Source organism: Oratosquilla oratoria, chromosome 24, assembly GCF_046742065.1.
Source record: "Oratosquilla oratoria isolate Oo_2021 chromosome 24, ASM4674206v1, whole genome shotgun sequence".
NCBI classification, from domain to species: domain Eukaryota; kingdom Metazoa; phylum Arthropoda; class Malacostraca; order Stomatopoda; family Squillidae; genus Oratosquilla; species Oratosquilla oratoria.
The window spans coordinates 38777125-38791557 of NC_134800.1; the positions used below are offsets into that span (position 1 = coordinate 38777125).

General features: G+C 39.9%; 3 protein-coding genes across 4 annotated transcripts in view; 2 read left to right on the forward strand and 1 right to left on the reverse strand.

Moving 5' to 3' along the window:
* Positions 1 to 221: 221 nt before the first annotated feature.
* Positions 222 to 630, forward strand: LOC143038569 (tropomyosin; the record flags this gene model as incomplete). The annotated part of the gene is given in 1 exon segment (XM_076207943.1): positions 222 to 630. A coding segment is annotated over 1 exon segment (83 nt), but the record flags the coding sequence as incomplete, so codon positions are not given.
* A 6-nt stretch (positions 631 to 636) lies between these two features.
* MRG15 (mortality factor 4-like) overlaps positions 637 to 14433 on the reverse strand; it is a 74838-nt gene continuing 61041 nt past the window's right edge. For both annotated transcript variants that reach the window (XM_076207942.1, XM_076207941.1), the window contains exons 6-8: positions 14190 to 14362; positions 13956 to 14040; positions 637 to 7397 (exon numbers count right to left, since the gene is read on the reverse strand). In XM_076207942.1, the coding sequence (XP_076064057.1) occupies positions 7313 to 7397; positions 13956 to 14040; positions 14190 to 14362 (343 nt within the window). In that variant the 3' untranslated portion in view covers positions 637 to 7312. The remainder of the gene's footprint in view (positions 7398 to 13955; positions 14041 to 14189; positions 14363 to 14433) is intronic.
* LOC143038570 (uncharacterized) overlaps positions 11362 to 14433 on the forward strand; it is a 50558-nt gene continuing 47486 nt past the window's right edge. The window contains exons 1-2 of the mRNA XM_076207944.1: positions 11362 to 11465; positions 11662 to 12419. Coding sequence (XP_076064059.1) covers positions 11400 to 11465; positions 11662 to 12402 — 807 coding nt within the window. The 5' untranslated portion in view covers positions 11362 to 11399 and the 3' untranslated portion in view covers positions 12403 to 12419. The remainder of the gene's footprint in view (positions 11466 to 11661; positions 12420 to 14433) is intronic.

Genomic DNA, 14433 nt, shown 5'->3' on the forward strand with positions numbered 1-14433 from the left:
AGCTACAACCGGCGGCACACATTACATTAAAAAAGTTGATGTCTACGACGTCCTTCGTACTGTCGCTGCCCCCCCCCCTTCTCTCTCTCTTGTGTGTCTTGTCCACACGTCACGTATCGTACTACGTCTGCGTCTGCCGTGTCACATCCATCACGCACGCACGCCTCCCTTTAGCGGCGACGATTCTCACTTACACCTCTTTGTTAATCTCTACTTTGCAGACGAACTGGTTAACGAAAAGGAGAAGTACAAGTCAATTACCGACGAGTTGGACCAGACTTTCAGCGAACTTTCTGGCTACTAAACCCCATAATTCTGCAAAATCTACTCTGCCATCTCTCTTCCTATGCCGTCAGCTGGGCTGTAACATACTCTTTTTAGCTTATAATTATCAGTTATTTCTGTTAACTTTTTTTCCTTCTTTGTGTTGCATTTGGCCTCCAATTGAGTCTGTTAACCAAAAAAATATATCAAAACACCCATTCATTTTTAGTTAGGTAATTATGAAGTTTAAAGAACTACAAACTTTTGTTAAACTAATAGTCTGGAACCATCGTTTTGAAGTTCAATTCAAGACTGGTTTCTGTATTGATATTGATTACAAATAAGTAATAAAGAGTATTTATTATCTTTGGGATCTTTTTGTTGTCTTTTAGTTTCCATCCTCAGCAAAGATATAAAAGACTTGTTATATATATATATAAAAAGAGCAAGTTGTAGCAAATTGGACTGGTGCTATCTCAAACCCCCCTCCCCAATCCTTCTTCTCATCCCCCTCCCCCACCCTCCCCACCCCTCCACTCCTGAGAGTGGCGCGGATCACTGCCCACTGCCTGTAAAACATCTTTCACCCGTTTATTACAGATGAACTTGTTAATGAGAAAGAGAAATATAAGAACATTGCTGATGAGATGGACCAGGCCTTCTCAGAATTGTCGGGCTTCTAAAGAGGCGCACGTGTCGCGGGGGGCCAGCGAATGCGGTGCCGATAACACGGGCCGTTCCCCCCTCTGCTGCACGATCATTCGCTCGCTCGCTCTCCTCCCCTCCCCCAGGACGCGGCGCAATACGTCACCACACCCTTGTCCCCCCACCTCTTCCTCAACCCCGTTCCCCAACACCCCATCACCAACGTCGTCATCTCGATCTTCCACACCGTGGACGCCGCCGCCTTCTCCGCTCGCCGTCGCCATCATCATCACCGCCACCACCGCCGCCGCAGCAGCCTCTGCTGTTCTCGTCCTCCCTCGCCGCCCCTACTGCCCTTCGTCCCCTCCTGCCCACGGGAGCACCAGTGGGCGGGCGGGGGTGTAGGGTGGTCCGCGTCCATGGACGAGGAAGGACCGAAAGTACGTCAGCAAACCGGCATGTGTGTGCGCGGGTGCTGTGGGCGTGTTGTTGAAGGTTCTTCGAAGAGCAGGAGTGCAGTGTTTGGAGTATGGACGTGGCATGGGCGCCGCATCCCGTGCTGCTGGCCACACATTCACCACTCCTACTCCCGCCTTAAACTCGTGGCCCAGCGGACTGACAAGACTGACTGCTGCTGACGTGGCCTGTGCCAGCCGGACCTCCCACTTCATCAATTTCCTCCTTGTTCCTTCCTTCCACCACTCCCTTTTCTCGATCCTCTACTTACTCATTCACCTTTCTTCCCGCCCGCCCGCCTGCTGCCCGCGCGCTCTTTGTCTCTCCTGTAGCAAGTTGATGTATGTTTTCAAATTCTTGTTGTGGTATGTAAGGGCGCATTGGTTCAGCTTTTAACCAAAAGTTGCAAGCAATCATGATGCAATTTACATTTATATGAATTATATTATTATTATTATTATAGTTATATTAAATTAATCATTTGGACCTATAACTACTCACAGGATGATTGTACACTGTTTAACATGTGTAATAAATTTTGTAAACAATTTTACTCGTCTCCTTTTACTTGTGAACCCCTAGACATGACAGTTTAATGAAAGCACATTTTTCCAAACTTACCTCATAGCAGTTGTCTAATCAATATTGCAACTAGTATTGTACTGAAATACCGCAGAAAATGTAAGCTTACCTGAATACCACCGTTGAAAGCTGTAGACAAATTTTGGTATCCGATTGCAGTTGCTAATGTACAATGGAAATTCACATATATAGTTAATAATAAAAGCTGCCCACTCAAATGACTTGTAAAACTTTAAGTATCACTAGAATCTGAACATGTTTGAGTTGGCAAAGTAGTGCAGTACTGGACAGTTATTCTCCCTGTACAAACTTTGCTCACTACTAGGGTGATCACAATGAAAGGCCAATTCTAAGAACTCTTTTTATTACAATTAAAATATAAAAGCCCCCAGGAAACGAAGACTTTACTTTTTTTCAGGACCAGATGAAACTCTATAGAGTTTTGGGGGATGGGGTACAGTTACATAATATGCATGAACTATCATGTACACATATACAGTCTGGCCTAGTGTAATGCGACTTCAATGATATGACAATGTGTGGCACTACCTTTTGAGGTCAATTGGGTATTAACATTTTTGAAACAAGTACATGCATTTATTTTTTCAACAGGTTTGGGTGTGTAATAGTGATTGCTTTAGCTTAAGTGTGGAAGGCAGAGGTGGAGGGAGTGAACATGAGGGGGTGACCAAGGACAAGATGGATGGATGGGGTAAAAGGGGCATTGGGGGAGAGGAATGTCTGTTGAGATAGGGGTGATTCATAGAAGGGAGTGTGTGTGAATGATATTTTGATGCAGCCTAAAGTGTCTCCCCACCTCTTTTTCTGCAAGAGGGGACAGAGAGGGGAGGGGTCACCAATTGAATGAAGTGGCCTTGCTGTGTCTTGCTACATTGCTTCTGACCCAGGGCGAGAAATGCAGGGATGACCAGTCATCCCAGAGAAGCCAAGAAAAAAGGGGAAGGGTGGTGAATGGCTCTCCCATGTAAGGGGAAAAAGGCCACTGGTATATGTAAATAAAAATATATATATTAATTGAAAATGGCATGTGTAAAAGCATGTATTTTATCAAGCCAAATGTCTACACCAGAAAATGAAGAATACACAGGTCAACTGATGCACAATAGAAAACTTTCTACTTTTATGATGGTACACCTCACAGGATTGCCTATTTCAGTATTCTGTAATGGCTGATGATAAAAATATGGAAAACGATATTATATTTAGTTCCACTTCACCCTACAAAGTAAAACTTGTTTGTACATAGTTATAAATGTTAGATCATGGAAGTGGAAAGGAAAAGCCTCAGTGTTTGTGAATTATGAGAGAATGAGAAATGTGGAGGTGAGACAGAAGGTAAAGAAACTCCTAAAATAGGTTAAATTAAAGAGTGCCAAGATGGCTGAGGCACAGGGAAAAGAACAAGCCTTGTAAGTAGATGTAGTGATCTTAAGAGGATTACCAAGAATGATGTGGATAGATTAGTGAACAGGGCCCTCAATGCATGAGAAATGTTTGTCAAGCAAGGAGAAATCAATGACAAGAACAAGTGAAGAGTGGTTGTAAATTGATGACGAAATGATGGCCTTAATGGATGTTGGCTACTACATGATGAAGTTGGGCCCTGCTGTGCCTTGCTGCATTGCTTTCGACCAGAGCAGGAGGACTGGGACAAGGATGACCCTTCATCCATGAGGTGCTAAGAAGGAAGGGGGCAATGAATGGGTTTTGGTTACATGCAGGATTTGACTTGGCCACCACCCTTATGAAGGGGACAATACAATCATTCCTGATTAAACTAATATTGTAAATAAACTCACTCATCTCCTCTTGACACTGCTTTTAATAAAACAAGGCCATCAAAGACTAATACATGAAGAGTTTCTAGTGCAAGAATAGCCAGATACTAGCACTAACTTCTAACATCAACTGTATGATAAAGTGAGGGAGGCACAGTATAAACAATAGGGAAACTTAATCTAGTAGAAAATGTTGCTTGGGCTACAGAATGGTAATGATATATAATTGGTAGTCCTTGGTCCTTCCCTATAGATCCCTGGGAAGACAATTTAGTCTGTTCTCTCTTGTATAAGTGAGGAACAGTTTCACCACCACAGTACCTGTCAATGGTTTCCAACCTACCAAGTGAATAGAGGATAAGGAGTCAATGAAAAACCCCATCCTTTATTGGGATGAAACGTAGTGCTTTTGTCTAAGGATATTTAGTGTAGGGCAATATTGGATGAAGTGTTCAGTGTTTTCTGTGTGGTAGTTACATCTGGGGCAATTTGATTCTGTAGCCTGGCCTATTGTGTGTTGATACTGTCTTGAGAGCTGGATGTTGTCCTGAATGTGAGCATGCTAATGTGGTTCTCACTTCTCTTGAAAGGGATTTTTCTGTGGAATAATAATGTACTGAAGATATGGAATCATAGAGGCGGAAAAGCCGAGATGTAAAGAGGGCAATAGAAAGTAGGGATAGTAGAAGAGTGATCAGAGTGATCTCACAAGGAAGGCCAAATATGAGACAGATGGATAATGGTGATGGAGATTTTCCCCAAACCATCAAGTGTCAAAGATATTGGTCATCCATCTTGTCCATCACTAACTCACTACAGCCATTTGTGGGAGGTGCATAATATCATTATATCTTATGCCCACCTACATTTGTGCTGACCTCTGGTGTTCTTTGATTCCCAATTCCTGATTCATAAGTGTTGCACACCTGACTGCAAACTCATAATGTACAGTTTGTGTTGGCTCTACATATGTACAAACATAACTGTGCAAACAATGCAAGTGCCTTTACAACATATTTGCATGCAGGTACATGCACTCTCTAGTCCTCTTCCAATTCTAATTTAAATAAGAAAATATCTCTGGATGTTACTTTATTTTCAACTGATAAAAAATCACATTTTTGCAAGTTAGCAAATCATATCTACTGCTTAGCAGCATTATTTCAAAGGGACATTTTATGGTGACTGTACAAGCATGGCGGGTTGCACCTTGTGATCCTGTTCGTCTACACATGTCTATATATGCAAACATGATTTTAAGGTCAGAGAAGTGCCATTTGTGTGTAAGCAAGCAAAGAATGTGCATTGACTACACATTATATGCAAGCACAATATGTCATCCCTCCCAAAACAAAATCATGCATATTTCAAAAAATAAAACAAATTGCAGTAAGACCACCACTATGTTTCTTGGGATAAGATCTGCATGTCAAGATTCCAATTCTCAACAGTAATAGTTCCACAACTAAAGCATCCATCACTGTCAGTGTAAGTCTGTCATTAGGCTTGATATACAGCAATACTATGACTTACAACTTTTTGTCACATTACAAAATCATCATACAGTACCATCTAAAAATTCTTTGAAAACTAAAAAGACAATTCAACATATATATTTGTTCAAATACTTTATAGTCTCTTCAGCAAAACAAAGAAAAATAAATACAACTTTTGTCCTAGGAGGGGCAGTGTGTATGTATTAAGTGCATGAATACCTGTGGGTGTGTTCCTATGTACATGCACATGGTGATAAACCTGTTTGTGTAGTCAACATTCATTCAAATCTTCAATCTGCAAAAGAAATCAGATCTGCATAACACACCTTTTAACAATATGTACAAATCTGTGGGAGCACACTGGAGATTGCCTAACACTGGAAAGAAAGCTATCTTCTCAAGTATGACAATACAATGGTGTCCACTTGGTCTTGTCCTCCAAGGGAACTGCTTGGGAAGGGATGGTGCTACAAATATCCCCTTCATCTATTAAATATACACCAAGATCCAATGAGAGAAGGTCTGCTCATGTGCATCTTTGTTTACATATGGAAATCTAAGCCTCTCACTGGACCTTGCACTCAACCAATCCCCACACCCCAATAGCAAATGAGCCCAATGATCGATTGGCTGACAGTTTGATGTATTATGTTACAGTGCATTAACTGGGGAAATTCTTTGGCCTGTACTCAAAGATCACATGAAAGACTGGGAAAAAAACAATGATATAATATAAACCCTTATAAGCCTTGGCTTTACATGTATGGGCTCAAATGATAATTAAATTATATCAGTATGTTAACACTATCTATTCAGTCCACTTATTAGGTCTCAGAGTATTTTTTTTTATCTTTGCTGGCACATGGTATAGATGTCCCATCACTGATCTACTGTATCATCTAAATTTCACTCACACAAGTGGTAACTTCATATTTTGTCATCAATAACCAGCACTTAACTCAAAAGAGAATACTGCATTGAAGAAATGGGGTCAGAGATGCTCAAAGAAAGATTTGAGGATGGATAATAGAAGTTCAAAGATATCAGCTTTGGCACAATACTGTCCCCAGGGATAGAACCATTGGATTTATTGATGACAAAATACAATATATTAATACTATGGGTGAAATTTAAATGACATTACAGGTCAACAGGCTATCCATACTGTGTGCAACTAATGAAAAAAAAGAATGAAAAGACAGGACAAGGAAGAGGAAGAAGAAAGAAAAAGTGTAGGTTGAATAGATGATGTTGTACTGCATAGGTATGGGTCCCTTTCTTATGCATAGTCTTGCTTCAAGTGAGCAGACCTTCAATCTTTGAACCTTGAGTCCACCCTTTCTCTGGCTCAGTTCAAAATTAGAACATCCAAAGGGTCCTTTTGTACTTTTTTACTTTGTCGTCATTTTAAATCTCCCATCTTAAATTTAAAAACCTGCATGTTTATATAATGTGTCTAGGAAAGGGGTAGTCCACTTCTGGACAGAGACCTTCAGCACGATTTATATAAATTACAATGCTGCTGTTTTTATTACAAAAGTATATAACACAGGGGCCAAGCTGGAAAACCTACTCCTAACAAGACTGACACAGGATTGTCCCTCTTTGTGCAAATATATGAAAGCTGAACTGGTAGGATGGGTTGGCAAAGGTGTACTTACCTCTGTAGTTCTGACCAGCCACAGTGGTTACTTGGATGGGAATATGTTGGCAGATATGCCTGAGCATATGCAAACCATGGATACGAAGGTTTAGGAATGAATGTGGAGTTGAAGAGGGACAAATAGGATAGTGAACACGAAGGACTGACTGTATGCACACATGCATGCTTGGTTTGTACAGAATTGGAAGCAGAACCAGTTGTTTTGCTGTGCACATGGATTAGCTCCTATGCTGATAGAATGTCCTGCCATTATGTAGGTAGGTAGGTTGAGTAGGTCCTGCTGTTGCTGCTGCTACTACCACAGCAAAAGTGGACTAGCCACACACCACTGCAGCAGCCAATGCTTGGGCATGAATTGGCCAAATCCATGGGCAGCACCAAGATAGAAGACTGCATACATAACCCTTTCACATGGCTTTCCGATGGTACTCAGGTGGGGCCACACCATAGTCCTGTACACTGTAATAAGTCTCCATATTTTTCACCAGATATCTGAAGAAGAAGAAAAGTTAACATTAATTAATTATCCAACAATCTATCCATTGCCTTGGGTCTCTCTTTCAGGAGACCCACACCTCCAAAGTAACCAGCAAGAGCCACTAGACTGGCCCACAAGAGATACACAAAAGGGATATTTTGTTGTCTGGAGAGAGCAAAGTAGGATGAGACAATGTGCGATGTGATATTTAGTGTCTCCTGTGTGGTGATTGTATCTGGGTCAATTTATTTCTATGGCCATGCCTATTTCATGTTGATATTGTTTATCATTGGATGGTGGCCTCAATGTAGTCATGCTGGTATGGTGGTTGAGCCTGAGTGCATGTTTTGTGGTCTGAGTGTGTATGTGCTTTTGTATAGTTGTGCTGCATGATGCAGGTAGTAAGTTGCAATTGATATTTCAGAAGTAAATTTTTTTCCCCCATTCAGATTGTTATCCTTATGTTATGTACTGGGATGAATGGGTGGGATTGTGGGCTCTTACAAAGGAGTGTCTACCTTTTTCATGTGCTGTTCTATATGAAGAATTTTGGTTACTGTGTGCAGATGTTCTATTCAGGTGGTTTTAGTACATCCTGCTATTATTCTTGATGCTTTGTTTTTTGTAGTTTGAAAGGTGTCTAATATGTTTCTTACAGGAAGGGGAGCTATGCTCATGGTGTCCTGTCTTTGTATCTCTCCATATCTAGTTAGCTCTTAAATTCTTATATTGTTTTTCCACACAATGTTCTTTTATCTAATATGTTCCATGCATCCACCACTCTGTGGGGAATGTTGACAATTTAATTAAACTCACAACTCACTAGCATATGTGTTATGTCGCCCTGGCTGTTCAACTTGTACATGGATGGGGTGGTGCGAGAGGTAAATGCAAGGGTGGTGGGTCAGGGATTGGAGATGGTTAAAGAAAATGGAGAAAAGTGGGAGGTGAGCCAGCTGTTGTTTGCAGACGACACTGCGCTTGTGGCAGGATCGGAGGAGGGATTGAGGAAGTTGGTGACAGAGTTTGGGAGAGTGTGTGAAAGAAGAAAGCTGAAGATAAATGTGGGTAAAAGTAAGGTGATGAGATGTACAAGGGGTGAAAGGGGCAGTAGACTGGAAGTGAGCATAAAGGGAGAGCGACTGGAGGAAGTGGATAGTTTTAGATACTTGGGTGCAAATGTGGCAGGAAAAGGTGGAGTGAAGGTGGAGGTAGAATGTAGATTGAGAGAAGCGAGTAAATGCCTTGGTGGATTAAAAAGTGTAATGAGGAATAGACATTTGGGAATGGACGCTAAGAGGAGACTGTAAGAAGGAGTGATTGTGCCAACAGCACTGTATGGGGCAGAAACATGGAACATAAGAGAGGAAGAGAGAAGGAGTTTGAATGTGTTTGAGATGAGGTGTCTAGAAGTATGATGGGGGTTACTAGGCTAGATAGAGTGAGAAATGAGGAAGTGAGGAGAAGAACAGGGGTGGAAAGGAGTTGGGAGATAGGGTTGATGAAAGAGTATTAGGATGGTTTGGACACATGGAAAGAATGAGTGAAGAAAGACTAGTAAAAGAGGTATGGAAGGCAGATGTGGAGGAAGTGAACATGAGGGACCTCCTAGGATGAGATGGATGGATGGGGTGAAGGGGGCTTTGGGAAAGAGGGGAATGTCTGTTGAGGAAGGACAGGAGAGGACAGAAGACAGGGGTGAATGGAGAATGGTTGTATATGGATGATGTTGTGATGCATGAGGTGGAATGGGTGGGGGGATGGGGGGTCAGGTAGTATGTGTGAGCAATATTTGACGCAGCCCGAAGGGATTTCTCCCCGTCTTCTCCTTTTATGCATGGGGGGATGGAGAGCGGGGTTGCCAATCTAATGAAGCAGCCTTGCTGTGGATGTGCTGTGACTTGCGACACTGCCTCTGACCCAGGGCAGTGGACAAGGTGCAGGGATGACCCGTCATCCAGGAGGTGCTAAGATAAGAGGGAGGGTGGAGGGGAGTGGAGTGTACTTAGGGATGGAATGGGTGGGAATGATTTTATGCCTTTTTCTTTTTGGCTACCTCCCTTGAAATGGGGAAAAGGCCTTGGTATATGTATGTATGTACCTTTCTCTCATTTGATATAGTAATGGGTAGCTGCCTAAAACCTGACATCACCTATCCTCTAACTTTCATGCAGCCATGACATACAAGGATCCTCATATTACAAAGCTTATACACTTAGCTTGGGGTTTGAAGAATTTCTAAACGCACTGATTTAGAAGAGGCAACAATTAATGGTGAACCTTCATTGTAGAACCTTGTTAACCTCCTGTCTGAAGACTTGATACTTATTCAGCCAGCTATCCAACTGTGTACTTGTTCAGCCAGCTATCTAACTGTAGACTTGTTTGGCCACCTATCTAATTGTAGACTTACCAGTGATTTCAAGTTACATTCTAGAACGAATTTGTGCACGCACAGATTGTTTGTGTATATTTCCTAATTATTTGATTTATTTCAAAAGGGAAATTATTTCCAACATTAATGGTTATTTTACTGTTATTTATTTATTTGCATCAAAAATGTTCCTGAGGGTTTCATAGATGATTCTTAATAAAATTTGTCTCCTAAATCCAAATCAAGCATTCATATTGCTCAATCAGGTCTAGTTTTTAAGATACAGACCAAGCTCCCTAGATGGCGTTAGAGAGCTCAGTCTCTAGCTGACCACGAGCGCGAGTGGTTGTGTGTTGCTTGCTCACTCTCCAACTAAGTGTTGGTTTTTTAATCCATGACTTTTCTCATCTATGAACAGTGTTTAAAGTGTATTTCTAAAACTTTATTTATCTTTGTGAATTTTTTTGCAGGCAAATACATTAGCAAAACTCCTTATATTTCATAAAAATGAATAGAAAGTGTAAAAACAGTCCTGATAGATTTTGTTTTGTTTGTGGAAAGGTAACTTTTAGTGACCAGCAATGCACTATAACGCCGTTAGTAAAGTTCCTTTACAATGCATATTTTGGAATAAAGCTAGGTGATCAAGCCAAAAACTTTGCTCCACATATGTGCTGCAAAGCCTGTGTCATAACCTTAAGACGCTGGAGTGAGGGCAAAACGAACTGTTTGTCATTTGGTGTACCTATGGTGTGGAGAGAAGGCAAGGACCACATTACAGACTGCTATTTTTGCATGACAAATCTTAAAGGTGAGATAATTACTTTAACAATATAGTCCTTGACAAATCTAGAAATGTTTATACAAATCTTTTGGTAGCCTATTAAAATTGTAATTGTGTATAAAAATAGTGTATTATTCTGGTAGAAAAATTGTGGTTAAATTGTATATAAAAATTGATTGTATTTAAAAATTGTAAATTTACCTGGTATGAAAAATGTGTATAAAAATGTGGAAACGAGGGTCGAGTGAATTAAAAGTATGTAAATTAAGTATGCGAAACTTTTTTTCAGGTGTCAATAAGAAGAACAAACACACTGTAGTCTATCCTGATTTTCCTTCTGCCATTAAACCACAACCACATGGTCCAGGAGTTCCAGTTCCTTCTCCACCTAAAAATACTGAGCTACAAGACAATATAGAAGATATAGAAGTGGATGACACTGACACTTCAGTGACATATCAAACTACGTCTACAATGACTTTGCCAAGACCACTCACTCAAGGTCAATTAAATGACTTGACTAGAGATCTTGGTCTTTCTAAAGAGAACGCACAACTTCTTGCATCCCGTCTTAGTGAGAGCAACCTCCTCTCTCAAGAAACTACATACTTTTGGTTCAGAAATAGAGACGAAGAGTTTCGAAAGTTCTTTGCAGTTGATTCTTGCAGCTCTTTGGTGTATTGCAATGATGTAAAAGGTTTAATTGAGGCACTTGGCGTTCCTTACCAACCAAGTGAATGGAGGCTCTTTATTGATTCTTCTAGCAGAAGCTTGAAGGCAGTACTCTTAAATATTGGCAATAAAATAGCATCTGTACCTATTGGCCATTCAGTTCAGTTAACAGAAAGCTACAAAAATATGAAAGTATTGATTAATACAATCAAGTACTCTAACCACAACTGGTTAATATGTGGTGATCTCAAGGTAAGATATATTTTACTTTATTGAACTTGTTAAATATTTCAAGGAATGTTTGTTTCTAAATACCAATGACAGAAGGATATTATACACATATTAGTTTCTCCCTACCCCTAATAAACTTAGTGAAAATTGCCTATGCAAAAAATAGAAGTTCTTAGAAACCATGTACATCAATATGCATCAATATGTTTTCTTTCAGGTTGTGTGCCTTCTTCTTGGGATGCAAGGAGGCTACACAAAATATCCATGCTTCATGTACTTATGGGATAGCCGGGCGGATAGTCTTCACTATAAGCAAAAAGACTGGCCATCTCGAGAGGCATTCCAAATTGGCTGCCACAATGTGGTAGCTCAACCTCTAGTCCCTCCCAAAAATGTTTTACTGCCTCCTCTTCATATAAAGCTTGGCCTGATGAAGAACTTTGTCAAAGCACTGAATAAAGAAGGCCAAGCTTTTAAGTATCTACTGCAAAAATTCCCACAGATCAGTGATGCCAAGCTCCATGCAGGCATATTTGATGGTCCCCAAATTAGAACTCTGTTAAAGGACAAGCATTTTTACACCAATATGGAAGCCAGTGAACAAGAAGCATGGCGAGCGTTTAGTAAAGTAATCGACGGTTTTCTGGGAAATAAAAGAAGCTCAGAATATATCTCACATGTAAATGAGCTTATGAAAAGCTTCGAAAAAATGGGAGCTCGCATGTCGATAAAAATGCATTTTCTCCAGTCACATCTTGACTATTTTCCGGCAAACTGTGGAGATTATAGCGAGGAACAAGGAGAAAGATTTCACCAAGACATAAAGACGATGGAGACAAGATATCAAGGACGCTGGGACATCAACATGTTAGCTGACTATTGCTGGTGTCTTAAACGCGACGAACCAACATCGCTTCACAAGCGGAAGTCATCAAGGACTTCTTTTCTTGGAAAATAGTTTCTTTGCACTCCTGGGTAAGCTCATAAGTAGTCTGTAAGTTTGAAATTAATTAAAAGAAAGTCGAATTGAGTCGGTATTTTTTTTTATTACAAGTAATTGTAATTTATTAAATAACTTTTATATAAATAAGGGATTTTTTCAAAAATGGCCCTTTTCTAAAAACAGTAGTGCGCTGTATCTCAAAAACCAGACCTGATTGAGGAAAATGAATGTCATATTTCAATTTAGGCGAACAATTTCGTTAGGAATCACTAAAGAAAACCGCAAGAACAGAAATTTGTTTTTCAAACGCAGGCCTGTGTTATCAGGGGATTTAATATCAATCATTAGAGAAACTGGACAAAGGCACTTTATTTGTCATCAGTTTCTAACATTGATCACATAATCTTATCATCGACCTCGAATTCTATTTTCCATGAGCCTAAATGTAACACACTCTGAAATACTTCATTTCAGTGGGAGAACTAAATTGCTACACTCTTAAACTCTTAAAATTAAGAGTGAGGATATCAATTTAATCTATTTACGCTACTGTTTACAGTATTGATGTGTAAATTTTTCTATTCTCTTAAATAAACTTAGATCGTAATCTGTAATAAATGCTACACTTTTAGTAAATCGAAGAAAGTTGTAATGCTACTCTTCTTGTATTGAAAAAACAAGGATACTTAATGGCCTTGCACTTTATTAAATTTAACTTCAAATTTGGGTAGTCCAACATTGGATAATGAATATCATTGAACTAGTCTCCACTGCACTTTTAAAATTAGGAGTAATCATCATACATGACATGTCCCCTGACAAACAGATAAACAAAATTGTCAGAGAATCCAACTTACTATGATCAATGAAGGTGGCTTTCACCTATTTGGATGAAGAAATGTTAAAAAAAATACTAGTTACACTGATAAGGCCTAGACTGGAGTATGCTGTGACACTATGGTCACCCAGTACCAAAAAGAATATAAAGAAGATTGAAAGAACCCAGAGGGCAACTATGAAGATGGCCCCAACAACTTCAAACCTGTCATATGAGGTGAGATTGTCAAAACTGAATTTACCGACTCTGGAACAAAGAAGAGAAAGAGTTGACCTGCTGACCATCTACAGAATCATGAAAGGCATAGAAGTCTTTGATAGAGAGGACTTACAAAATTGGAAGAGAGAGAGAGAGAGAGAGAGAGAGAGAGAGAGAGAGAGAGAGAGAGAGAGAGAGAGAGAGAGAGAGAGAGAGAGAGAGAGAGAGAGAGAGAGAGAGAGATGAAAAAAAAAAAATCTACACAGAGCGGTGCATCTCTGGAACAAACTGGATGAAACAATAGTGTGTGCAAAAACTATACATGAATTTAAGTGCAAGCCAGACACTGTGAGATACAAAGACAGGACACCACGAGCATAGCTCCCTATCCCCATAATATACAACCAGGTAAATACAACTAGATAAATACACACATATACATACATCCATAAGAGTGAGAAACAGAGGGACAGGGGCTGCTGATTGACTGTTGAAACACTTATGAAGTTCCAATAAGTTACTTCACACTCACCTTAAAAAATCTTGTAGATGGAAATTCAACAATGTGACACTTTTCTCATCCAACTGCGTGTAAGCCAGCATCTGACCAAGCCGGACTGCAAAATTATAGGGAATAGGTTTGATTAAACGGTAAGAGACTACCAATAATATGATGGACTGCACCACATCCAAAGTGTTGAAATAATATCATGACAATATCAAATCCATTAGAAAAAAAAAATATATATAAAAACCATGAACATACCAAACAACCTCGTTATGTGGATAAATCCATATATATCACTCATTTGTTTATCTGGATTTTCTTTTAGGAATTCTGCATACTGGGGTCGTTCAAACTTGTAGAGTAATTGAGTTCCAAGCATTACATTGAAATATTCCCTTAATCCTGCTACCACTTCCTGTACAGCACTTTCTCTGCAAAATTGTAGTACATAAAAATTTGTTGTTAGTGTCTTACAAATCTTTTCCCCCTTACACATACATGT